This window comes from Phycomyces blakesleeanus (assembly GCF_001638985.1).
Source record: "Phycomyces blakesleeanus NRRL 1555(-) unplaced genomic scaffold PHYBLscaffold_17, whole genome shotgun sequence".
Taxonomy (NCBI): Eukaryota; Fungi; Mucoromycota; class Mucoromycetes; order Mucorales; family Phycomycetaceae; genus Phycomyces; species Phycomyces blakesleeanus.
The window spans coordinates 1,037,698-1,059,189 of record NW_017265150.1 but is presented as its reverse complement, the minus strand read 5'-3'; the positions used below and the strand labels follow the sequence as shown (position 1 = coordinate 1,059,189).

General features: G+C 33.3%; 6 protein-coding genes and 1 non-coding gene across 7 annotated transcripts; 4 read left to right on the top strand and 3 right to left on the bottom strand.

Annotated features, from left to right (window-relative positions):
• Window positions 1-162: 162 nt before the first annotated feature.
• PHYBLDRAFT_148251 (hypothetical protein) lies at window positions 163-2,021 on the top strand (the record flags this gene model as incomplete). Its single annotated transcript, XM_018432047.1, has 6 exons — window positions 163-283; window positions 347-588; window positions 645-950; window positions 1,482-1,698; window positions 1,750-1,778; window positions 1,851-2,021. 6 exons carry the CDS (start codon window positions 163-165, stop codon window positions 2,019-2,021), a joined length of 1,086 nt encoding a protein of 361 aa, XP_018289074.1.
• A 1,422-nt stretch (window positions 2,022-3,443) lies between these two features.
• PHYBLDRAFT_102109 (hypothetical protein) lies at window positions 3,444-3,983 on the bottom strand (the record flags this gene model as incomplete). The annotated part of the gene is made up of 1 exon (XM_018427666.1): window positions 3,444-3,983. A coding segment is annotated over one exon (540 nt), but the record flags the coding sequence as incomplete, so codon positions are not given.
• A 169-nt stretch (window positions 3,984-4,152) lies between these two features.
• Window positions 4,153-5,367, bottom strand: PHYBLDRAFT_148249 (hypothetical protein; the record flags this gene model as incomplete). The annotated part of the gene is made up of 4 exons (XM_018432046.1): window positions 4,153-4,625; window positions 4,707-4,874; window positions 4,933-5,046; window positions 5,220-5,367. 4 exons carry the CDS (start codon window positions 5,365-5,367, stop codon window positions 4,153-4,155), a joined length of 903 nt encoding a protein of 300 aa, XP_018289072.1.
• Window positions 5,368-7,782: 2,415 nt separating this feature from the next.
• Window positions 7,783-8,605, top strand: PHYBLDRAFT_171094 (hypothetical protein; the record flags this gene model as incomplete). The annotated part of the gene is made up of 3 exons (XM_018436507.1): window positions 7,783-8,025; window positions 8,171-8,248; window positions 8,330-8,605. 3 exons carry the CDS (start codon window positions 7,783-7,785, stop codon window positions 8,603-8,605), a joined length of 597 nt encoding a protein of 198 aa, XP_018289071.1.
• Window positions 8,606-8,852: 247 nt separating this feature from the next.
• On the bottom strand, window positions 8,853-9,733 carry PHYBLDRAFT_148247 (hypothetical protein; the record flags this gene model as incomplete). The annotated part of the gene is made up of 4 exons (XM_018432045.1): window positions 8,853-8,986; window positions 9,052-9,094; window positions 9,349-9,443; window positions 9,568-9,733. The coding sequence occupies 4 exons, from the start codon at window positions 9,731-9,733 to the stop codon at window positions 8,853-8,855; spliced, it is 438 nt and encodes a 145-aa protein (XP_018289070.1).
• Window positions 9,734-9,776: 43 nt separating this feature from the next.
• PHYBLDRAFT_148246 (hypothetical protein) lies at window positions 9,777-10,165 on the top strand (the record flags this gene model as incomplete). Its single annotated transcript, XM_018432044.1, has 2 exons — window positions 9,777-9,797; window positions 9,908-10,165. The coding sequence occupies 2 exons, from the start codon at window positions 9,777-9,779 to the stop codon at window positions 10,163-10,165; spliced, it is 279 nt and encodes a 92-aa protein (XP_018289069.1).
• Window positions 10,166-15,145: 4,980 nt separating this feature from the next.
• PHYBLDRAFT_t185 lies at window positions 15,146-15,217 on the top strand. The gene has a single exon. It is a non-coding gene; the product is annotated as a tRNA-Glu (tRNA).
• The last annotated feature ends 6,275 nt before the right edge of the window (window positions 15,218-21,492 follow it).

Sequence of the window (21,492 nt, the reverse complement as noted above, 5' to 3'; positions counted from 1 at the left end):
ATCCCTTCCTTTTCTCAGCTATTTCATAAATCTACTTTATATTAACTTATTTTGTATGTATATCTTTGATTAAACAAAAATAAATATATTTCAACCCATACATTTATTTTATTTAATAATTTATTAATCTATAAAACTTTAATAAAAATACAATAAAGAAAAATGCCTTCCAATAGCAGCAGAAAAACAGACCATAAAGGAAAAGGAAAAGCATCTGCAAGTATATCTATCTCTGCAAACCGTGTTTTGGCTGGCCATGTTGGACCTCGAGAAATTGCCCCCAGTTTCTCATCCGCAACTATCCAAGATCAGCAATAGACGGAAATTGTTGAAATGTTTAACAAAGTAAACAACAGTATCAACAGTGTCAAGGATGACATTGCTGCTGTCAATAGCAACATGACAGCCTTTAAAAACAGGATGGGCGTTGTTGTTGACATGTCTGGAAAGACACATACGGCATTTGCAGACTTTGCAACTGCCTATGCCAACAATCAGACTCGTATGGCTAGTCTAGGACCATCTCTGATGCCATCCTATGTCCCCCAGACCTCCCTCAGTGATGCCAAGGTTTCTGTCATTATCTCAGTAATTAATATTAATATATGTTAGTATCAACAACTTATTAAACAACCTGTATTTAGGAAATCTTCGCAGAAAAGTTGTGGGACTGGAAGTTCGAGTCTGACGACCCTGCTCTTGTTGCTGAGAACGAGAGTAAGAAGAAGTGGAACTTGAACGAGAAGATTAACCACCGCGATAACGTAGCTGTTATCAACTACTTGAAGAGCTACATTAGCGCCCAGACTCGTCTAGCTGGTACTCACCCACAGGTGATAAGTGATAAAATAAAGAACAGGTACAAGCACAGTCATCATACTTTTCACGAGTCTCCTGAGCAGAAGGCCAAGAAAAACAGCAAGGGGAGAGCAAACAGTCATACTCTTCAGGTTTGTATATACTATATAAAAAATTAATTGGTATATTACTATTTTCTTAAGCTACAATCTATATAACCTGTAATATTTCAGATACGAAACAATAGAAAAATAAAATATTTGATAATAGAGACGTATAGAAATACTTTGAGACTGTATATAAGTTGACTTTATTCATAAATAAAAAGTGTCCCTTTTTATAAGAAAACACAATCTGCTCTTGTTATTACGTCTTAGTTTCTTAAGGCTTTCTTCCTTTACTATATTTGGTTATTAGAGTGTATTTACTGCTTAACTAGTGTCGGTGTTACAATTATGACATCAAGTCCTAAATCGTACTTCTTTAGCTCTTAGCTATTCTTTTCTCTTTTATACTAGAGCTTTAGGACTTCCTACTAAATTAGCTCCATATCCATCTGACACAGTTTACCCGGCAGTATGATATAATTATCTTAACAATCTTTAAGGTATTATCTACAGTACTAACTGTAATAATTATTGGGCTGATTACTTAATCGTTTATATATATTTTATACTGACAAGATGATAGCTACTACACTATCCCAATATGAATATGTTCTTATATGTGATAAATCCAACATCCGAGTGTCTGGATCACCACATAACCAGATGTCTATCCAACGCAAGTTGACATACATGGACAACTGGGTAGCCATTGATGCTACAATGGGATATAAGACTGGAAACCCTGTTGAGAAGGCCTATCTCAAACTCTTTCAGAAGGATGCCATGTCTGATGGTGAGTCAGATATTGAGATTGTGAACAATCTTCCATGACAGTGTTTGCAAGTGGATCGCCCCACTTGGAGAAGTGAAGAGGTAAATAATATTTAGAATAAATAAATAAGTTTTATAACAAGAAAAATAAAGAACTAATAAAAATAAATACAGTTCAACAGATTGTTGACAATGGTTGACGACATTGATTGTACCCATCATGTGTTAAATGCGGGCGTGGGAACAAAGCCAAGAATGAACAGATATCCAGCAACATTGTTGCCTTGCTCTGTTCTTGCCACCCTGTCCCAGTCATTGCCTCGTTGGGCAATCAACGATGAATAAACATTTTCTTTTTTACTATGTTCTGTTGTAGGGCCAAATAGTAATAATTGAAATTGAATTGATTAAAGGAAATAATAATAATAGAGAATAAATATATAAGTAAGTGTGTGTATGAGAATTAATAGTAAATTTTTTTGGTAAAGGAATCGCGAGTTTTTTGTTGACATTTTTTATAGTTTTGTAATCTACTATTGCAACTGTTACGAGAATCCAATGTACTGGCAGGATGCTTTGAAAATCTTGCTTGTAGAATTCATCCTGTAACAACTCAACTCCTTCTAATTCTCTTGTTTTGTCCGAAGTGGATTTGAACCATTTGACAAATGCAAATACATGCTGACTACTATGGGGATTTCTGTATGTTAGAGAAGAAACAGTTGGCCTAAAATTGTGAACAAAAAGGTACTGAATCTCTCCAACATATGCATGTTCCGACCCAGTTCGTTCAGTGAAATATGCTTGTATGTATGATCCGCGGCCATTCGTGCCAATGCACCCTTTGTAGCTTTGCCCAAGAAGATCAACGGACTTCACCATTTCGATCCAGTCATTGACGAAAGGTGAGTCATCAATTACATCTTTGCAACCTGAGATCTGTGGATTCTTGTACGCAGCTTGATAGTATCCTACAAGACAATCATAGTCATGTTTTGGCATAAATGATAATGGTCTTGTTTTCAATGGCAAGGCGGATGGTGGCAAGGGCTCGTTTCCACAAATTATCATTGAAAGATTCTGTGAAGCTTCAAGATATTTGGAAATTGAGAAAGAGTGAGAGAGGTAGGTGTTGGTGTTGGTGTTGTTGTTGTTGGTGGTGAACTTATCGAAAATTTCAAAACATGCAAGTGCATGCATAGGTTTCAGAAGTCGACGAACAAAATCTCCCTTCCACGACTCTTCAATAAACTGTCTCATAAATGTCGATTCAAACCCGTTTCTTCAATTGGTCTTGATATTTTTCAGGACACTATTGTACCTTTCAAAGCTGAAAAGCCAATAGCCATAGACGGGTCCAAAGTCAATCATTGTTTTGCATAAGTGCAGATGCAGGTGCATGTTGGGAGAGAGAAGGTCCAGGTCATACAATGTCTCACACCCTTTACAGAATTCTTCTAAGCATTTGTGTCCTTTCTCAATGTCTTCTTCAGAAACACTAGACTTGGTGAAGTATCTGCATGCGTTAACAAACTCTATCCAGTTCTTGAACTCTGGCAATGACAACACATCCCTTAGAACCACAGGAGAGTACACAAGGCACCAAGACTTCCACTCATCAGCCTTCATATAGGGAAATCCCTTGGCAATCTTTGTCCCAAGTGACGTGTAATTGGGCGGCAACACTACCTTCTCAACAGCCTTTTGCATGGCAACGAGTTTTTTATCATCAATTAATCCATCCGCAACCCATCTCTCCAGCATTCTTTTGGCAGTGCCTAAGAAAAGATTGTGCATGGGATCCATGATCGTGCAGCGGACAATGTCAAAGTACTGAAGATGATGCAGTTCGGACCAGCAAACACCATGTGCAACTTCAAGACGCTGTCTCTCAGTTGGTTTGGTTGCATTTCTCCAGATCTCTGCATCCTTACGATTGTCATTCTTAGTGCGAAGGAGCCACTTTGAGAAATCAAATCCAGAATAATCAACAGAACTCGTTCCAGCCAACCTCGAAAATTGACGCTTACACTTGTGGCATGCATTTGTACTTGTATGGGATGTGAACCCACATACTTTCCTTGCAGCAGGTATATCACAGGCAACCATGAGAAGGGCTGCTTGGATAGAAGTACCATTTGGACATTGGTGAGTCTTAATCTTAATACCTTTGTACAGCTCCATCAACTCATTCACAAGCGGTTTCAGATAGTTATTTATGTCAGAAGTGCTTGCTTCTTTAGGCCCTGGCATTAACCCAACAAGAATCACGTTCTCCTTCTTGAACCGCTCACTGCGTGGAAGATTATTGATTGCAAGATATATGGCACCACAGGAGTAGGTAACACCATCGAATGGCTGAAACCAGTCAATGTTCAGCGTGAGCATGAGTGATCGCTTGGTATCAACAAAAGGTATACCATCTACGTCTAATATCTCATTCCACATCGCACCATTGTACACGTCAAACAAAGTGCTATCCATTTTCGGGCCGTGGTTCCATGAGTTGATTGTTGTTTTCAAAATCCGGGTGTTGAAAAAACGTCTTTAGAGCTTTCTTGACGGAGTGGAATACATATGTCTTTTTGGGTGCTTTTGACCCGGGACCAGACTTAAACAAGCTGTTGCCACACAAGGAGGTTTTACCAAAATTGGGTGATGTACAATACAAAGGGGCGGCTTCATTATCATATATGGCATGGCATTTGCTACATGCAACATACTTCTTGACACCACTTGTCAACGCTTCAAATCCGGCCAAACGTTTGAGGCCAGCAACACTCACTGGAAGGCAGAATGGGTCAAACAAAAACTGCAGTATCTTGTTGATTATGGCAATCAGGATTACAGCTCCTTCATCCACAACGTATAGCGAGACAAAAAGAGCAACCAAAATAACAATGAATTGGTGAATCAAATTCAATTCTGAGATTGATTCCAACAAAGAATCTTTAATTTGATTTTTTTAAAAGAACGTTGATTAACTCTCTATTTTCTAGGATATAATATTATCTAAAGCTGTGTACCTACCTTCATCATTGTCCATCTCAATATCGGATTCATCTTCATATTCTTCTTCTTCTTTGTAAGTGTCACTTGTATACTGGACATTATCTTCAGAGCCAAACACGCAATCCGTTTCAGAGAAAGGTTGGTTTCTTGTCCATATATCCAAAATGTCATTTGTGTCATTTAGGTCTACAAAAGCGGAATGTTAGACCCAAATAAATCAATGTAATAAAATAAGTTTTCTTACTTCTAAGCTCAGAATTCATTTCAACATCTTCCTGTTCAAATTCAAAACTATCTTCCTCTTGATTTACAGGCTCAGAAACAGCACTACTAATTGTATCGCATGTGTCTTCATGGGCTACACATTTATTATTATTAGTGTTAGTATTATTATTATTATTATTATTATTATATAAAATAATAAAAAAGGAAATGATATAAAATAAAATAAAATAAAATAAAATAAAATAAAATAAAATAAAATAAAATAAAATAAAGTAAAGTAAAGTAAAGTAAATGTATTAACCGTACGCGTTTGAACATGTGTAATATCATGATTATCTTTTTCTTGATGACGTTTAAATGTTTTAACAGATACACGATTGAATCCTAGTGTCTTGCTTTTACAGATAAAGCATCGACACTCTTTTCTAACAGTTGGTTTGCGAATAGGAGCCATTTTAAAATGAAAAGAAAGGTTTACAATAGTATTTAATAGTAAAGAAAGAGACTTCAAAGAAAACACACTTTTATTTTATTTGAGTTTGATGTTGCATTCTAATGCTACACAGCTGCCAGTAGCCAATAGAGTAGCTTAAAATACTATTCAAATACTTTACTCACAAAAGTGAGCTGAACTACAATTTTACCTATTCTGTCTATCAGAACTTAGGTATACTTTACATATGCGAAATTGATCTGTTTTTGCAGTGATAGTATCAGGTTAATGTATCAAACAATTTGATACAAAATTGCACTTGTCCCAATTTTGCTTCACATCAAATTCCCTGTAAACACGCACATCTCCTAAAGAGATTTATTGGTCTAGACTTTGTATATACAGTTCAAAGGGAAAACAACTACCTCCAGCTGCAAAGATCGCTTGCATTTGAGCATGAAGTGGCAGTTGTTAATGAGGAAGTTGAAAATGAAACAAACACAGTTGTTGTAAGTGGTTGAAACAATTCTGTTTGGTTGCAAAGAATCATGGCCCAGAATACAACACTTCATCATCAAAGAGAAGACTTAGAACAGTTGATGGATGTTCCGGGAATTGATGAAGCCGAATTACAAGTGATTAGTGATTTACTTGGGGAAGCAATGAATTGTATAGACACTCTTAGAAATGAAAACTCTTCCTGCTTTAGAAATCTTAATACACAAAGATAATAAAAAATTACAATTATGTTCTATAATAATATGTTTTGATAAAGAGAAAAAAAATGTAAAAAAAAAACATTAAGATTCCAAAAGAAACAACAAAAGTAAAAGCTGTCACTGCTTCTACACATCCTTATAATTTAAAGCCCCTTGCGACATAAAAAAGTAGATCCCCCAAGTAATTTAAACTCGGCGCACAAGGAAATAAGTAGGTATGTAAGAATGGTCAGCTCTCAACAATTTTGGTTGTCTGACAGTGCAGTGATGCAGAATTCTTTGTAATTCTAGAAAATTATATTCTATTATTATTATTTTTTGATTTTCTAATGGCGGCTGAGGCTGAATAGAAAGCAATTTTTCTATTTGTAAAGCAAAACACCAATAAGTACAATGAAAAGCATCATCCTGTCAACAATAACTTCAGGTAACCACACATTGTATCTTATTTTCTCACTATATTTAACTGAACAAATCAACTTGGAATTAATATTATTTTTATTATATATTTTTACAAGCATAATTATCTTCATGATTTTGACAATAATTATTTTATTTTATTTGTACTTAATGATAGTAAAGAACAAATCACATTTAATAGATTGTCGATTATACAACTTTTATTATATATATTTTTTTTTATAATTTTATTTATTTAATTATTCAACAAGTCAATTGCAAAACTATAAATATCACAATACTTGCATTTAAAAAACATTGATTTTTTTTTGTCTTATTTTCTGACAACAAGTTCTCTTAATATTTAACGCTGTTGATATTTTACTTGTTTGATTATCTGAGTATATTGAGTCAAGTCTATCGAGATTGATTAATAGTACTGTTTTTCTTTTATTTTTCTTTTATTGATTTTATTATCTTTAATTCTGCATTCTCTTTTGAGTTTGTCTTTTTCTCTCTTGTGGAAAAGAGAGGTTATTTTACATCTACAAACTCATTCACACCTCAAAAACCATGATAACATTACCTGTCAACATTTACCACAAATACAAGCACCACATGCGTTACTTGTGACACAAGTGTTGTAAAATGTTTCAGCCTTGACCAAAAACGTATATTTGTTTGATGTGACGTCAACTTATGGACAGACTATTAAGTTATGAACAGTGCAAAGTTGTGACTCGATCTTTGGACACAACAAAATCTGATTTCTTGGATTTATTTTCTCTCTCTCTCTTTTTCCTTTTTTTCTTGCTATCAACATTTAAATTCCCACTAGACTTTAAATGCTTTTCCTCTTTTTTTCTATTTTTTCTTGATTTTTATTTTCTTTTTAGCTTGCTTCCCTTTGCATTGCACTTGTTCCTTTACACTCCTTGATATTACTTCTTTAGTATGCTTCCCAAGAGTTCATATTTTTTAGTAGTTTGATTATTTTTATTTTTGATTATTTTTGATTATTTCCTTTTGTGATTAGAGACATTTGTGGACTCAGATTTTCAACTTTTTGCATGAGCTCATTGTCTTAGAAAGAAAACCCGATGTTACATACACATCTATATAGAGACACTACTCTACCAAACCTTATTCAAATTGGTAGCCTCTCATATTCGTTTATTTTCTGCTCTAAACTAATAGCAAGCTGATAATTATAACACCGAAAAAAGGCACTTTTAATTTTAATTTTATAAACATCCTACTATCATAATACGCATTTTTACCACTTTTCCTTCACTTGGTTTTAAACATAAACGTACATATGAATACTTTTGCTGCAGACGCTTCCGTCAGATTTAATCACAAGATAAATCTGATTGCTGGAAGAGACAGACTCCTTGTGGAATTGTTGATCCACCAACACCCCTCATATGCTGGTCATGGGCAATCAGGTGCTGCCTGGGATGAAATCCTCAAAAAGATCAATGATGCTGGAGGTAAAGGCAACAAAATTAGTGTCTCAACACTCAAGCAGAGACACAAGAATCTGGTCAAGCAGTTCAAAGTAAGACAGGCCCAAGAAAAAAAATGACAGGGTCAAACAAGAGCTACTCTGATCTCGATCAGCTTCTTTTTCAGCTTGTTGAATTGGTAATCTTCACATTGTATTAGGTATATTCGTTGAATATCAATGTGTTTAATACTATAAGTTTTTAAAGGAGGCTGAAGGAGATTGGGGCAAGGCCATGAAAAAGCAATTAGCTTCTGAGGAAGAAGTCCAGAAGCAGGTAGCTGCAGATAAAGTCGTGGAGAGAGCAACTTTATTGAAGTCCAACAATCTGTTGAGAGTTGTTGAACAAAAGAAATAGACAGATAAAGTAGAGGGCAGTTCTTCTGGACATCTAGTTGGTCAATCGACGGCTGGCTTATCTGATGCCAGAGAAATGTTGAAGTCCTTTCGGGATGAATTGTCCAATATGGTGGCTGGAATAAGTGATGGTGAGGTACTTACCTCAATGCGCAGATTGGAGGAGAATGTCGAAAGAGAATTTCTGGCTATTGAGACAAGGCAGAGAACACTGGAGCAGAGACAGACTCTGCTAGAGGAGAGACAGGCTTGTTTCAAGTACAATATGCAGAGATAACTGCTTTAAGGTCTTAAAAAACAATAAAAATATATATACATAAAACATGTCATAATAGTCATCAAATTTCTTCACATTATAGATAGTTTGGAGTAAAAAAATATTATTGGTTTAATAATCCATAAATGTACTGCTCTGGTATAGGAGGAGCAATACTGTACTTTTTGCTTGTCTGGTTTCCTCCATTATAACAGACATGGAGGTTCTTCAAGAACGTTCCAACAATATAATATAGTCCCACTGGAGACTAACCACTTCTTTGGGTCTGTGAGTACTTTAAGAAAGCCCACAGACTCCTGATATGAGTAAACTCATGCCCAACGGAAATTCGTACAGCAGACATACTTTTGTTGATAGCAAGTTCTTGCTCATCAGCCATTTCTAAAACAGACAATATGCAAATCATAAGTCTTTACTGTTGAGATAGATAACTGTACAATACTTACGTCTTCTGAAAGGGATCATCATATGGTCTGATGTAGTATATGCCTAATTACCATACAAGTAATAGCATGGACCATTTATGCTTGTAAAGTCAAATGCTACGCACATCATGGCATCCAATTAACTTTTGTGGTACATGCGCATATCATGATTCCTACCACTGTCTGGCCCCATAATGGACAAAGTAATATCATCGGGTATTACCACTGCTTGGTATTTCAAATCATGTTCTCACTATAAAGAGTATATAAATTGAGTAAAAACATGTGTCAGATCTATATATCAAATCTTTCACTCACGTAATGGCCATTGTATGCTCCCTCTTGCTCAACAATGGGCCTTGCTATCTTGTTAAAGGTTCCATCAATAAACCCAACACAGTACATTGCCAGTGCTTTTATCCAAATAATATATAAAAGGTAAGTACTATTAAACTAATATTATATTTTGCAAGTGTTATTTACATCTTTCTCTAATGGCTCAGCTGAAGCGCATCAGGTTTGATTCCCAGAATTGACAGTAGTCAAACTTCAAGGCTGGATATAACTTAATATAAATCTTCTCTATCATTTCATTGAAGATGACACTGAGAGTAGACTTTTCCTTTCTAAAGAGCAGAGATAAATCTACTGAGCGAGCAGGGAAAACCATTCTGTGTAGCACAATCATCAGAGCCAGTGTCATTGGCAGAGAAAATTCACTTGGAGTGCCTTCTCAAAAGTAGACAATGTCTCCCATTTCAAGAAGAGTGGCCAAGGAGCATATCTGGTTTTATAAATATATTAAATTAGTACTTTTTTTCTTAAAAGCAATGATTTAATTATATCTCAGGCTGCGTGAATCTAAACAAAAGTTTAGAATCTTCATCAGACAAGGTGCTTGGGTCTAAGCAACCTTGACAATGCAAAGAGACAGCTATGTGTTCCCCTTCCTGCTCACACTCTTGGGCATATTGAGCAAGTGCTTCTTGAATTTCTTCATTGGTGGGCTCTTGATCTTTGTAAACATCTGCATGTTCCTCTTGCTGTTCAGGAACAGATACCTATCCTCACTCTTGTTCTTCAGCAATATGCCAAGAGCTGTGATTTATGTAACAATCTGTTAGTTCAAGAATAGGATCAAAACGAGACATTTTAAGATTTTGTTAAAGAAAAGGGAAAGGTGCTGCCCTTTCAAGTAATGGTAATGTTTCTATTACTGAATATCAAGTCACAATTGATAATGACAGCCTGTACGTTTAGTTACAATGAATGTCCTACAATTTTATGTAACGGAAATAAGCTAAATAAGGCAATACAAGTTGAAAATTTGAGTTTCAAAAAAAGCCTTTTTTTAGCTAATATTCTGTGCAACTCTACAAATCTGAGTCCACAAACGTCTCTATTATGCCCAAAAACCTGTACACTCTTCTAAATAATCATCATTTAGCATAAGATGTATCTAGATTGTCACCTTGAACGCAGTTGTCAATTAGTATATAAGAGAGACGTTTTTATCCCAATAAAATTCATTCAGTTTTCCTCTATATTTCTTTTGAACATTGCCACTGAGCTTGAGCTTTTGTCCTGTGGGAAATACTAAGTTGCACACTGTTAGGAACTACAAGTACTGTCTCACCATTTGTCTGCTTGTTCATTTGTCCATTTGTCTGTTTGTCTGTTTGTCTATTTGTCTTCTTGTCCATTGTCTGTTGTCTGTCTGTCCATTTGTCCTTTTGTCCATTTGTCTGTCTGACTGTTGTCTATATATCTGTTTCCATCTATTTCAAGTCTCATTCATTGTCTAAATTCCTTCTTGTTAGATTGTCCTGAGCAAAATCACAAGAATATAACTATACATATAATATATATTATATTTCTGACCAGTTGCATCACACACCATAACTCAACACGCATTATATTTTTATATGTGTTGTAATACATTTGTTGGCTTTTGTTCAGAATCCAAATTCAACCAAGTTCAGGCTTTCTTTTGAAAACCCCTTTTTAATTTTTCTTCAAAATTTTAATTTTAATTTTAATTTCTTTCTTCCATTTTCAAAAAAATTGTCTTTTTCCAAAAACCGATTTTCTGAAAATTAAAATCTTTCCCCTTTATTTTTCCCGAAATTGTTTTCTCTCTTTTCTTTTTATTTTATTCCTGCGCACTAAATGTGACGCTTCCTCTCAAATACTACTTTACCAAAATTGTTAACTGAATAGTTTTTCCCTTTATTTATAACATATTTCTTTCCAATATTTTTCTTTTCTTGTAGTTATATATTATAACTTCATCTATTTTTTCTTTCATAATGAAATATTTATATAGTTATTTTTCTTTATATTTTTATTTACAATTATTTCATCAAGTTTTATCTAGCCTATTTTTGTCATATATATTATCCATAAAATAATATAAACATTTCTCTAAAATCAATCAATAAATAACTGTCATATTTTTCTGATACAAGTTTTCTTCAAGATGATGTCTATTATCTCTGATCTCTTTTGTGAAATATCTTCTGTTTTATCTATTTTTCTGTCAAGTCTTTGTGGAAGATTGACTATCCCTTTTTATTTTATTATTTTGTCTCAATTTCCCCTTTTATTTATCTCTTAGTAAATTTACTATAGTAAATTTCTCTTTAGCTAAATCCTTTACTCTATTAAACATTTCTTTCTCATAATTAACTCTTTAGAATTAGTATTATTTTCTTCACTTCTTTCAGTTTAACTATTTTTCTAATCATTCAATTTATTTACTCTTACATTAGTGTTAGTTTCCCTTTTAATTTCTTTAACTGGTCTATTTAGTAACAAAGAGACTATTTTATTACCTCAATTTATCCGATATCAAACTCAAACCCTCAATTCCTCCTTTCAATTCCTCTTCTTACATACAATTATCTTTTCTTGTACATCTTCTACACACAACTACTTACCACACGCGACACAATCTGTTGTAGCTGGCAAGCTAGAGCTTAAACAAAAGAAGAGGTTCAAATCAATTGTTTCAAAAAGAGGAAAGGGCAAGCGAACCTCTTTTTGTAATTAATTACTTTGACCCTCACTCACATTCTCATATAGCAGAAACAATCATTCAATTAACATTTTTACAGATGAGGCATCATATTGAATAAGACCTCAAGACAAACATTCCAAATAATTAGTATAAATGTCAATAGCAATTGTTCATTATAAAATCATCTTTTATCTGCTATATTATTTTGTCTGTTTTATTGTACTTCTTTAAGTATACTTCTTTATTATTAAGTATACTTCTTTGCCTGTTTTTATATTCCCTGGCCATTGATTTATCAGTTCAGCGCAATCTAATAAATCAACTATCCGGCTTTAGCTCAGGTTAAAGATTATTTTTTATTATATGACTTAAATGTTGGCAATATATAGATCATATAGCTGTCATCAGAACTTATATAAGAAATATTATTACAAGAGAGGAAGTAAAGAAGAAGGAAATTATTTCTAGTTATCACTAATTTTTGACAAAGACTTATAAAGAAGAGAACATGCTTCATTAAGCCCATGACAGACATTGTAAATTGCACCAGAAATGGGTACCAGAACCAGACTAGACCAGATCAGAACAGCATCAAAATTCAATTGGACAGAAAACAGAAGAACCAATGGCTTGCAGAGACAGGAAAGACAGTAGGATGATGGCTGCACTCAGGCATTAACACTTATGACGTGACACTATGACAGCAAGGGTAAAGGAGGGAACCAGGTGTATAGACCCAGATAAATATGTAGCTTCCAGAGGTTGAACCCGCAATCTTCCCATTGGAAGTATAAAGTTTTACTCACTGTACTAAGCAAGTAATGCATGTTGAGTTATGGTGTGTAGTGCAACTGGTCAGAAATATAATATATATTATATGTATAGTTATATTCTTGTGATTTTGCTCAGGACAATCCAACAAGAAGGAATTTAGATAATGAACAGAACTTTAAATGAATGGAAACAAATATATGGACAACAAACAGATACACAAACAAACAAATGGACAAACGGACAAGCAGACAAGCAGACAAGCAGACAAGCAGACAAGCAGACTGTTGTGATAGTTGAAGTTAAAAAAGTTTTTAAGAGAAAGAATTGAAGATTTGAGATTAGAAACAAAGATTCGTGAGAACTTGTGTAGGTTTTATTTATTGAGAAAGGATTTTGTATCAAAGTTTGACCAGGTTTCTATACTGAACTACTACTGCTATTTATATTATTTTGGATTGGGAAAATTATATGACTGGGGTCAGGTAATCGATCCTATCTGAGCCTTAATCAGAGCAACGTGATCTTGGGATAATTAATGTATGATTAATTATATAAATGTGTGTAGTCCCAATGAAGTATTAACATCGAAAGTAAATGTGTTTATGAGTTATAATTATTCTTATAATAATTCACTGATGTATCCCATATTATAGTGATATCATCATATGAAATATAATCACTATCATGCATGCTAAACCTGTGTGTTAAATAATAAAGTAATCGGTAGACACCTTTGACTGGAATAGCTGAGGCCTTATATTATTTCCTTCAGACTTATTCTCAATTACAGCAGTAGTCAATACTCATTTACAACACAGACAAACAGTGAGACAGTACTTGTAGTTCCTAACAGTATGCAACTTAGTATTTTCCACAGGACAAAAGCTCAAGCTCAGTGATAATGTTCAAAAGAAATATAGAGGAAAACTGAATGAATTTTATTGGGATAAAAACGTCTCTCTTATATACTAATTGACAACTGCGTTCAAGGTGACAATTTAGATACATCTTATGCTAAATGATGATTATTTAGAAGAGTGTACAGATCTTCAGACATAATCAAAAATAAAAATAATCAAACTACTAAAAAATATGAACTCTCGGGAAGCATACTAAAGAAGTAATATTAAGAAGTGTAAAGGAACAAGTGTAATGCAAAGGGAAGCAAGCTAAAAAGAAAATAAAAATCAAGAAAAAAATAGAAAAAAAGAGGAAAAGCATTTAAAGTCTAGTGGGAATTTAAATGTTGATAGCAAGAAAAAAAAGAAAAAGAGAGAGAGAGAAAATAAATCCAAGAAATCAGATTTTGTTGTGTCCAAAGATCGAGTCACAACTTTGCACTGTTCATAACTTAATAGTCTATCCATAAGTTAACATCACATCAAACAAATATACGTTTTTGGTCAATGCTGAAACATTTTACAATACTTGTGTCAAATATGATGCATAATATGTTAGGTTTGTTGTAGATTATAACGGATCACTTAGCAAATAAAATACAATGATAATAGAATAGAACAGAAGACGAATACAGTAAAAGGTGGCAAACAGCAATAGTTGACAGGTAAGAAAAAAGAGAATAACCAATAGAATTGTTGTTAAAATTGAGAGAGAGAGAAAGGTATATGAAAAGAGAATGACAAAACAGAAAAGTAATAACCAATAAGGAGACCAAAACCGACAAACAACCTTCCTAAAACCAAGGAACCAATATGTTATATTGCAAGATGATATAGACCACAAAGAGAAGAAAACAAGAAAAAGATACTGAAACTGAATGAATGATTTATTGAGTTGAGTTTGCTTCTCTTTTTATAGTCAACAAGATTTTAAGTTGATAATAGAAGTTCGGAAAAATAAAGATAGTAAAAATAGAATAATAGATAATTGATACAGCAAGAATAAAATATATAAATAAAATATAGTAAAAATATAATAATAAAGATACTGATATTGTACAGAGATGTTGGCAAGATGAATTATGTGCATTGTAGAAGAGGAATGTTACTAGCATGGGGGACCATGATTTCAAATGAGTACAATGTAGACAAATATGTTAACAAGGGAAAAGGAAAAAGTATTGTGTGTAGAAGGAACAGGAAATGGAAACGAGATTTTTCCTGTACATGGAAAAATTCTCCTCTTACTACCGAGGGCACACCACCACATCAACAAACCGTTGACGTCAGCTTCTCATAACCGGGACGACACGTCATGACAAACTGCCAGACAAACCCACCGAGCAGACTGACCTTCCGGTACCGGACACCACGACGTAACCAAAAGCTAAATTGGTTTACAACAAACGTAACAAATAAGTTATCCTCAATGGTCTAGTGGCTAGGATCCGACGCTCTCACCGTCGTGGCCGGGGTTCAATTCCCCGTTGGGGAATATCTTTTTTGGCCATCTGTCATGCTTAATTTTGGTAATACTGTTGTGTCAAGTCTCAATCTGATATTTCTTTTGTCGTTTCTGATCTGGGATGGTCTTCCTTTTACTATAGCAAAGTCAAAAGGTCAAACCCACTGGGGATCGGAGAGTATATGTAAAATCGAAGAGAGGATAAAAGGTACTTTTTATTGATAGGAATTGAATTGTCTTATATAGTTTTCTAAACTAATATTGCACATTATCCGCAGTAAACTATTATACTCTATTTAATTACAAGAGAAGTCCTTTTACTGTGGTTGATGCTCAGAAGATGTTACTGTGGTTAATCTTTACAAGACATTACTGTGGTTTGTTATCTATGAGGTATCTTTGACACACAGAACTGCTGCGGTCAATTATCCCAATTTCTTGGATTCATCAAAATAATGTCCGACACTTTTTTGGCACTTGTAACTAAGTCGCAGAAATAATACCACTGGGGATCGTTAAGTTTTTAAGAATAGTTTTTAGATAAGAGTAAGTGTCAAGTCTCGATCTGATATTTCTTTTCTGGTACTTGTAACTAAGTTTGCAGAATCAATACCACTGGGGATTGTCAAGTTTATGATTAGTTTTTAGATAAGAATAAAGATGCTTTTTATTAATTATATTTCTTGACTATTTATACAAAATGATGTTTGATTTCTGTCTAAAAGAATAGCTACAATAATATGTCTTAGATGCTTGTTGTCTAGTAATATCTTCTACAAGTATATTCACCATTTTAAACATCTAAAACATATACAAGAGACCAATTGGCAATGTCAAGATCTTTTATCCTAAAAAGTCAACCATTACTGGTTGCTTGCAATTCCCGATTTTGGACACCAATGTCAACTCTGTCATAAGGATGATTTTTATTAAATGTAATTCTTGACTATTTATACAAAATGATTGTTCTTTTCTGGCTGTTATGTATGAGATAAAAATAAGATATAAAATAAAACAAGTGCAGACAAGAGTACGGTGAGACTTTGTTTTATTAGAAGAAGTGAAAGAATCAGAAAAGAGATGCTGTTCTATTGCTATTAGTATTGTGCGTTTATATAGACATTGTATTTAGCTTGGTGATGATATGATGATATCATATAATGTCTGTTTCTCTACCATTATCTTCTATGATTTAGTTCTTATGTTTTTAGTGTTATTGACTAGAGTCTTAGTATTTGTCTTAGTATGTTCTTTACGTAATTTCCTTGTATAAGGGAAGTTATATCTTTTAGTATCGTTACTAGTTGTTGGTAACTCAATATACATATTTATTGAGTGTCTGTACTTTTAATTTAAATCTACAATTATATTGGATACAACACTATCGACCTAAATGGCAGTGAAGAACAATTCTTTGACAGTTATATTTTTTAGCAAGCAACAAAACTCGTTTTAATGGAATCTTAAAGACAATCAGACCAAAGCTTTATTAAAATCCTTCACAAAGTACGAACGTTCAACATTGATATCTCAGTAAGTATATATGTACATAAAATTTGCAGCAGTAATTAACATTTGGTTGATTTAGGTACGAGACTTTATTCTTGAACGATTAATACATCCTGCCAATATCCCAGACAATGCAGTAAAACTTTATGCTAAAAACAAAGACATTGACCGCGCAAACAAAGAGGCTTCTGCTAATTTCCCTAGTGACATTCACGTCCTAACAAGTGAGGACTATTATACTGGAAACAAAACAGTTGTTTTAAACACACTTAAAGAGACCCAATTATTACACCAACTGCATCTTAAAATCGGTATTACTTTTATGGTGCTCAATAATATTGATGTCGAAAATGGGTAGACAAATGGAAACATTTGCCATTTGATAAGCATTCGTGAGCGTGGACTTTTAGTTCAGCATATCAGCAACAGCTAACAAAAATGGATCCAAAAAAATCTAAAGAACAGTACCACAATCTGGCTATTCACGATTTCAGTATCCTGTTGCAGTTGCTTTTGCTTGTACCATCCATAAGACACAGAGTATGACATTACCTGCTATTGCCATTCATTTGGGTGCAATGAAGTCCAATGGCCAGTTATATGTTGCAATGTCTCATGTCCATTGACCAAATCATTTTTTTTTGTTATAACCATAGTACAGGACAAAGACTCGATATTACTGTTGATCTTAAATGCCTTAATATTGTTGATCAATTAGAACCTTTTTAAATAATAGTATCTCTATTCCTCTCTTTCCTTATTTTCTCTTGCGAATTAGTTTAACTAGTGACTACTGGCATGGGTGTTGTGTGTTCTCTAGCTTCGCCTACCCTGATTTATTTTATTCTTTTCTGATCCTTCTTCTATCTCTTTTTCCACAAATATTCTTTTTCATATACTCACTTTTACATAAAATCACCCTCCTTGAATTGCTTTCTGCCTGACCCATAGGAAAACAATCATACATTGTATTAAAAGACAATTATCTCTGTTTACCAAATCTCCATTTCCTTTCTATTTTCTTACTGTTCTCTTTTATTTGTGTGATTGTCCTGAGTGAAATCAACAGTGTTTATTTCTTCGTTTTCCTATTTCATCTTCTTATTTATTGCTATATATTTTCCTTCATTGTCCCAAGAAAAATCAACAGTGTTCTTATACCCTTCTTTCTACTTTATTTCCTTGTATCTTGCTGTCTAATTATCTCTGTTGTGGTGGTTGAAGTTGAAGAAGTTTTTAAGAGAAAGAATTGAAGATTTGAGATTAGGAACAAAGATTCGTGAGAACTTGTGTAGGTTTTATTTATTGAGAAAAGATTTGATATCAAAGTTTGACCAGGTTCCTACACTGAACTACTACTGCTATTTATATTATTTTGGATCGGGAAAATTATATGACTGGGGTCAGGTAATCGATCCTATCTGAGCCTTAATCAGAGCAACGTGATCTTGGGATAATTAATATATGATTAATTATATAAATGTGTGTAGTCCCAATGAAGTATTAACATCGAAAGTAAATGTGTTTATGAGTTATAATTATGCTTATAATAATCCACTGATGTATCCCATATTATGGTGATGTCATCATATGAAATATAATCACTATCATGCATGCTAAACCTGTGTGTTAAATAATAAAGTAATCAGTAGACTCCTTTGACTGGAATAGCTGAGGCCTTATATTATTTCCTTCAGACTTATTCTCAATTACAGCAGTAGTCAATACTCATTTATAACAATCTCAATTGTCCTTGTTGTGAATGAGTATTGATTACTGCTGAATCTGAGAGTAAGACTGAAGGATAAAATAATATCCTCAGCTATTCCAGTCAAACGGATCTCCCTTTATGATATTATCTAATACACAGATCATCATACACATAATTGATTATTTTTTATTATCACCATGACATGGGATATACAAATACATATACATTATATATATGGCATCATTATATTTCATCTACATATTTCTTTTATTATACAAATACTTAATTGAGAGACTACAACTACAACTATCTAATATTATGAAACATTACCCGAGTATCTGGGTCGGAATACTAAAATATTACCAATAGCATAAATGCTCTTCTTTACCAAAACTCTTGGACTGATCTGACTGGAGAAGTGTCATATCAATTGGTCTTTCCGGATCTTTCCAGAAGAACAATACTCCTGGAATATGACTCATCGTGATAAAGATTACTTAAGCACACACTGAATTACAAATTAGAAAAACATATAAATATCAGTAGATAGTTCCGTGTAGAAAGACAATCGAATTTTATCATTCTTTACTTTTCTTTTGAAATAAACAACCTACACAAGTTCTCACGAATTCTTTCGTCTATATTATATTTTGCTTTATTTTCTCCCCACAACAGTCCTGAGTGAAATCAATAATTATCTCTTCTTTTTATACAATAACTCTTGTACTTTTACTGTCTTTCTACTCTCAACTGTCCCAAGTGAAATTGAATGTTTAATCTCATTTGAAAATATCTTGTATCTTCTTTATTATCACCTTTCTCCCCATAGTATCCTTTACCTCCCATACTCGTACTCTTGAATTACACTTGTAGTTCATCTTCAATTACTTTTTATGGGGGTACTCAGCCAGATTGATCGATCATATTTTGAATTCAGAACGCGATATTATTGGACTACAATTGTAATAGTGACGATCAAAATATGATCGTCTTTTTGAAAGATCAAATTTCGATCAAATTTCGATCGAAAAAATGTACAGCTCTCTGATTAACCTAATCCTTACTTTTTATATGCAATACGACACTGTTTTTATCTTTCTCCTTAATAAATCGTAGAATTTATTGCCAGCAGTTATATAATACTTCTTTCTCTCCATCTTACATGCCAAAATATAGTACAAAGCAACAAGCAATTGATGCCTTGAAGAAATCGCATAAAATCAGAGAATTTATTGTGAAAAAAACACTGGTAGAGTCTTTATCAGCAAGTGCAGACGAACTTATTAAAGATATTTTAGAAGTAATCAAAAAGGAAGTTAATATAAAGTTGGAGCAGATGACTGCCGCAAAGGAGCTTAAACAAACACTTAAAGCCAATAAATACATATACAAGGTTGACAATGTATTGCCAGATGTTGAGTAAAGGGAAAGAGTACTTGATTTCTTTGAGAGTCTAGATGCCTACAAGTTCAAAGAAGAAATCAGAATGTGCAAAGCTTATTCTATAAATGCTATAAAAATCTATGAATTTTGTATGAATTTTGTACTTTTGTCTTTTGGTGTCCTCAACTACAAATTGATACCATTGGCCAAGATTCACACAAGAATTTGATCGATCAATCTGGCTGAGTACCCCCATTATAGGTAAAGATTGTGCTTACTGTAATCAGCGCGCGTAAAGTACATTGTATAAAAAGGTGTATTTGGTTTCATAGCTCGCATTAATTGATGTCTTGAAGACTCCAATTCATAATTTCTCAAAAATAAAAAGAAAGATTATAAGAGGAGTAGCAATATTTTGGCCTTTTAAAAAAATATCTTTTCTTATAGATCATTTCAATTTATATCTTCTTTTTTCTTTGTCTGTATGCTAGATTACTCTATATGTTTTTAGTGTATTCAGCATAAAAATCTATACGAATTAAAAAGTGGACCAATATATTGACCTTTCAAACAAAAAGAATATTCAATATTTTTTCAAAGATTCTCTTTTGAATTAGAGCATATACTTGGATACATTAGTGTATTTTCTCATTTTAATTCGTTTCTTAACAGCTCAAATCATTTTTTTTTGTTGTTATTGTAAAATTTTAGTATTAGTAGATTGATTCTTCCGTACAAGGATTAAGCCGAGTATTAAGGTGCCTTTTTGTATCCAGCAAATATTAGGGGGTTTCAACAGTTTCTTAAGTTTTCGTACTTAAGCTTTGAGTTTTAAAGTAGCAACCAATAATATGTAAGAGTCACTGAGTGTTTTTGAGTACCCCAAATGCTTCTTTCAATTCTATTAGGTTTGGTAATAATATAGTATAAGTTTAAATTCATAGGTAAAGAGGCGAAGATATATGCATCAAAGCATTATTAAATATAAAAACCAAAACGACTTAAGCAAAGATGAACTAAAAGCTTAAAACTCTCAAAGGTCTCTTTCATCTTTCAATCTTTTTTTTTTAAAAAAAGAAAATAAAACAAATAAATAAAATGGTTATAGATTAATTTCAGCTAATTATATTTAAAAATTTAAACCAAGACGTTCAAGTTTGAAAGCTAAAATGACCTTTGAAACCCCTTATTCTCAAAGGCCAAGTGGAGCGAAAAAGAAAATTCTAAAAAGAAAATAATAAGAATCTCTAATGACTAGGATTATAGCGAGGTACCCAATGAAATATTACTCGAGTAATCTCAATGACTTTATTTTTTATTCTGCTAATTTCTTTAATAAAATAAAAACATCGACAAAAAAAAGATATAAACTGCTATGCAAACAACTTGAAAAGGCCAAAAAAAGCATATTTTTGTTTTGGAAGAATTGTCGTATTTGACTAGTGACACGGTTGTGGTGCAATGACCGACTGAGCCAAGGAACAAGGGAAACAGAGTGTCCGTAAGAAAATGCCCAATTCGTCTCCTGTACCTGTGTACCAAAGACCGTTTTCAATCTTTTACCTCATTCTATTATTTCTTGTACTCTTCTCGAAATTATCCTACTTTACTATTATCACCCTTACTGCTCTCACCTCTTTCCTATGCTGATCTCAAATATGACAGCATCTTCTTTACATTTCCTCTTTTATCATTCGCTGGA